The sequence below is a fragment of the Arachis ipaensis genome, chromosome B03 (assembly GCF_000816755.2).
Source record: "Arachis ipaensis cultivar K30076 chromosome B03, Araip1.1, whole genome shotgun sequence".
NCBI lineage: Eukaryota > Viridiplantae > Streptophyta > Magnoliopsida > Fabales > Fabaceae > Arachis > Arachis ipaensis.
The window spans coordinates 132,322,551-132,328,194 of record NC_029787.2 but is presented as its reverse complement, the minus strand read 5'-3'; the positions used below and the strand labels follow the sequence as shown (position 1 = coordinate 132,328,194).

The 5,644-nt window shown below is 31.8% G+C and overlaps 1 protein-coding gene across 1 annotated transcript; it reads right to left on the bottom strand.

The window, feature by feature from the left end:
- On the bottom strand, positions 4,479–5,343 carry LOC110269546 (50S ribosomal protein L14, chloroplastic-like). The gene is made up of 2 exons (XM_021117485.1): positions 5,094–5,343; positions 4,479–4,816 (listed from the first exon to the last, which is right to left on the bottom strand). The coding sequence occupies exons 1-2, from the start codon at positions 5,341–5,343 to the stop codon at positions 4,479–4,481; spliced, it is 588 nt and encodes a 195-aa protein (XP_020973144.1).

Sequence of the window (5,644 nt, the reverse complement as noted above, 5' to 3'; positions counted from 1 at the left end):
GGACAGTTCCAATAAGATTTCATTCTGTCTCCACTTATGAAAGGCCAAGCTGATACAATAGGCATTGCGATGCGAAGAGTTTTGCTTGGAGAAATAGAGGGAACATGTATCACACGTGCAAAATCTGAGAAAATACCACATGAATATTCGACCATAGTAGGTATTCAAGAATCAGTACATGAAATTTTAATGAATTTGAAAGAAATAGTATTGAGAAGTAATCTGTATGGGACTCGAGACGCATCTATTTGTATCAAGGGTCCCGGATATGTAACTGCTCAAGACATCATTTTACCACCTTCTGTGGAAATTGTTGATAATACGCAACATATAGCTAACCTAATAGAACCCATTAATTTGTGTATTAGATTACAAATCGAGAGGAATCGCGGATATTGTATAAAAAGACTAAAAAACTTTCAAGACGGAAGTTATCCTATAGATGCAGTATTCATGCCTGTTCGAAACGCAAATCATAGTATTCATTCTTATGTGAATGGGAATGAAAAACAAGAAATACTCTTTCTCGAAATATGGACAAATGGGAGTTTAACTCCTAAAGAAGCGCTTTATGAAGCCTCCCGTAATTTGATTGACCTATTTATTCCTTTTTTACATGCGGGAGAAGAAAACTTGAAATTAGAAAAAAATCAACACAAAGTTACTTTACCCGGTTTCACTTTTCATGATACATTGGCTAAACTAAGAAAAAACAAAAAAGAGATAGAATTAAAATCTTTTTTTATTGACCAATTAGAATTGCCTCCCAGGATCTATAATTGTCTCAAAAGGTCCAATATACATACATTATTGGACCTTTTTAATACCAGTCACAAAAATTTTATGAAAATAGAAGATTTTCGGATAGAAGATGTAAAACATATCTTGGACATTTTAGAAATTCGAAATTGAAAGAAAAGCATTTTGCATAAATTGGAAATCCATTAGGTTTTTTTCATCTTTTTTTTCTTTCTTTTTTATAAAAAAGAAAGAAAAAAAAAGATGAAAAAAACCTAATGGATTTCCAATTTATGCAAAATGCTTTTCTTTCAATTTCGAATTTCTAAAATGTCCAAGATATGTTTTACATCTTCTATCCGAAAATCTTCTATTTTCATAAGGTTTTCGTGACTGGTATTAAAAAGGTCCAATAATGTATGTATATTGGACCTTTTGAGACAATTATAGATCCTGGGAGGCAATTCTAATTGGTCAATAAAAAAAGATTTTAATTCTATCTCTTTTTTGTTTTTTCTTAGTTTAGCCAATGTATCATGAAAAGTGAAACCGGGTAAAGTAACTTTGTGTTGATTTTTTTCTAATTTCAAGTTTTCTTCTCCCGCATGTAAAAAAGGAATAAATAGGTCAATCAAATTACGGGAGGCTTCATAAAGCGCTTCTTTAGGAGTTAAACTCCCATTTGTCCATATTTCGAGAAAGAGTATTTCTTGTTTTTCATTCCCATTCACATAAGAATGAATACTATGATTTGCGTTTCGAACAGGCATGAATACTGCATCTATAGGATAACTTCCGTCTTGAAAGTTTTTTAGTCTTTTTATACAATATCCGCGATTCCTCTCGATTTGTAATCTAATACACAAATTAATGGGTTCTATTAGGTTAGCTATATGTTGCGTATTATCAACAATTTCCACAGAAGGTGGTAAAATGATGTCTTGAGCAGTTACATATCCGGGACCCTTGATACAAATAGATGCGTCTCGAGTCCCATACAGATTACTTCTCAATACTATTTCTTTCAAATTCATTAAAATTTCATGTACTGATTCTTGAATACCTACTATGGTCGAATATTCATGTGGTATTTTCTCAGATGTTGCACGTGTGATACATGTTCCCTCTATTTCTCCAAGCAAAACTCTTCGCATCGCAATGCCTATTGTATCAGCTTGGCCTTTCATAAGTGGAGACAGAATAAAGCGTCCATAATAAAGGCGCTTACTGTCTACTCTTGATTCAACACACTTCCACTGTAGTGTTCGAGTAGATACTCTAATTTTCTCTCGAACCATAGTAATCAATTCTTTTTTTCAAATCCTTGAATTGTTTATTTCTCTTGTCTTGAAATTTATTCTATGTTTTCTATGTTTATCTTTTGTTTTACATTACACACGTCGTTTTTTAGGGGACCTACACCCATTATGTGGCATAGGGGTTACATCCCGTATAAAATTTAAGAGTATGCCACTTCTACGAATAGCTCTTAATGCCGCATCTCTTCCGAGACCGGGACCCTTTATCATGACTTCTGCTCGTTGCATGCCTTGATTCGCTACTGTTCGAATAACATTTCCTGCTGCGGTTTGGGCGGCAAATGGTGTTCCCCTTCGCGTACCTTTGAATCCACAAGTACCTGCGGAGGACCACGAAATTACCCGACCCCGTACATCGGTAACAGTGACAATGGTATTGTTGAAACTAGCTTGAACATGAATAACGCCCTTTGGTATTTTACGAGCATGTTTACGTGAACCAATACGTCCATTTTTACGCGAACCAATTTTGGGTATAGGTTTTGCCATATCTTATTATCTTTTTATTATTTCATAATTATTATCTCATAACCTAAAAGGAAGTCTGAGATGTATGGATATATTCATTTCATGTCAAAAAAACAGATGTTTTACTATATTTCTTTTTTTTAATTAGAAACTAGAATTAATATTCTCAAAATTGGCATTCTATTTGTGTTAATATACAACTAACAAAAATCGAATTTCCAATTTTAGATCCCCAAAATCTCTCTATCTAATATCTCTTTTTTATATTGTATTCTATTAGAATAGTTCTAATCTATATATATATAATCATTGATATATATTATATATATAAGAAAATTTCGAAATATTCGAAATAGAATTTCTATATTCATTCAATAATTTGAAATTTTCACATATTCAAAAATATTAATATATAATCAATATTACTATAAAATCATATCATATATAATAGAGAATATTATATAATTTCTAAGTTTTCATGTAAAAAAAAATTTGAATTTCAATATCTATATCTTTTTTTATTTTTTTTTTATTTGCGCACCCAGTCCTTTATAATTCAAAGCCCTCTCTTGTGGCTTTTGTGGAAATATTATCCTTATCCTTGTCTTTGTTTATGTCTTGGATTGGAACAAATTACTATAATTCTACCTCGTCTACGGATCAATCTACATTTTTCACAAATTTTACGAACAGAGGCCCGTATTTTCATATTTATCATTCCTTCAACTTAATCTCGGATCCATTTTAATGGAAGAAAATAAGGTTTCCTTCAATTTTGAACTTCTATTCTAATCGTACCCCTCAAAACCAATAATATTGAAGTTAAAAAAAAGTCTAATTAAAGAATTTATACTTGCATTTTTTATTTCTCTGTGGTAGAAATATATATAAAGAGTATGTTGAACCTTTTCAGAAATATAGCCTAGACTGATATTTTCATTATTTAAAATTGAAAATAAATGAACCAACCCCGAACATACCCCACAGGGGAAATTGATTCAGCAATATTGAATTAAACCCTCATGAATCCGTTTCTTTATAACAATTCCTGTTAAACCCATTTCACGCATTCATTAAGGTATGAGGAGTGATATGAGAGACTTGTGTTTTGTTTTATCTCTCTTTACTTTTTTACAAAAATTGATAGAATTTTTTCTATAATTCGGATATCAAAAAGATTACCATATATAACATAAAACTTCTCCGCCGATTCGTTCTAATCGAGCCTCTCGATCTGTCATTATACCTCTCGAAGTAGAAATAATGACAATTCCCACCCCCCCTAAAATTCTCGGAATTTGTTGATAATTAGAATAGATTCGTAGACCAGGAGTACTGATCCGTTTTAAATTCAAACGCGTTTTAGATGATCCTTTTCTATTTCTTCTATATGGTAGAGTTAAAACTAAAAAAAGATTTCCCCCTTCCCTATGTTTTCTCACGTTTTCAATAAAACCCTCTCGTAAAAGCATTTTAGCAATGTTTTCAGTAATGTTAGTAGATGGTATTAGAACCGCTCCTCTTCCATTCATGTCAGCATTTCGTATAGAGGTTATTATGTCGGCGATGGTGTCCTTACCCATAGGAAAATAAATGTTACCCTTTACTTACTTTTGATATAATCAGCATGCTCCGTGTTCTATATTTTCTAATATATATTAGAGTAATATAATTTGAAAATATTTTAGTTAAAATTAAAGAAAGATATCTAGTATATTTATATATCTTTAATAGAATATATCTTTAATAGAAAGATATCTATATAATATCTTATTTATATATTTCTTTTTATATTTCTATATTTATTTTTATACTTATTTTTATTCAAAAAGAATAATATATATTAAAAAAATAAAAAACGAAATCCAATTTTATTAATAATTAGATATATGTGTAAGACATAATTTATTAATTTATCTATTTCATTTTCATTAAATAATAAAATGTTTTTTCTTATAATACCTCAGGTGCTAATGAAACTATTTTAGTGAAATTTAACTGTCTCAATTCCCGGGCGATTGCGCCAAAAATTCGAGTTCCTTTTGGATTTCCCTCTTGATCAATGACAACCGCGGCATTATCATCATACTGTATTATCATGCCATTGCTACGTTTAAGTTCTTTACAAGTACGTACAATTACAGCTCTAATCACTTCTGATCTTTCTAAAGACATATTTGGTACCGCTTCCTTGATTACAGCAACAACAATGTCACCAATAGAAGCATATCGTCGATTACCTGCTCCTATGATTCGAATACACATCAATTGGCGGGCTCCGCTGTTATCGGCTACATTCAAATGGGTTTGAGGTTGAATCATATCATTCTTATTTTATCTGGTTTTTCAGTCCAAGGCTTGAAGTAAAAAAAAAAATATTCTCTATTCAACAAAAGAAAGGAAAAATTGCCATGTTTTTTCCTCCAAAAGACCTCTTTCCTTTGGTTTTTATTATTTATTATCTTGAAATAATGAATTGAGTTCGGATAGGCATTTTTGATGCGGCTATTGAGATAGCCCTTTTGGCTATATTTTCTGCGACTCCGCCGATTTCATAAAGTATTCTACCGGGTTTAACGACAGCTACCCAATATTCGGGAGATCCCTTTCCCGAACCCATACGCGTTTCGGTTGGTCTTACTGTAACTGGTTTGTCTGGAAATATCCGTACCCATATTTGTCCACCTCGGCGGACATTTCGTGACATTGCCCGCCGACCTGCTTCTATTTGTCTAGATGTGATCCAAGCGGGTTCAAGTGCCTGAAGAGCATATCTTCCGAAGCAAATATGATTACCCCGATAGGATATTCCTTTCATTCTTCCTCTATGTTGCTTACGGAATCTGGTTCTTTTGGGGTTATAGTTGATGGTTGCTTAGAAATCCCATCGCTATTCCAGAACCGTACATGAGATTTTCACCTCATACGGCTCCTCGCGAATAAAACAATTACAAAAATGGATTTAACCAATACCAATAAAAAAATATACCGTATATACATATGTTTAATGAATAATTGAATCACGAGGTTTTTTTATTTTAATATTTCATAGGATTGATTGATCAATTGGAAATTAGTATATCTTGTTTTGATTTTTATATAAAACTAGACATTTATTA

What these genes read in the sequence shown, in the direction of transcription:
- LOC110269546 (XM_021117485.1), bottom strand. Translation starts at nt 5,343, where the DNA reads ATGAAAGGAATATCCTATCGGGGTAATCATATTTGCTTCGGAAGATAT. An exon ending in GGTAGCTGTCGTTAAACCCG is followed by an intron (nt 4,817 to 5,093) that starts GTAGAATACTTT and finishes ATTTGAATGTAG; the next exon opens with CCGATAACAGCGGAGCCCGC.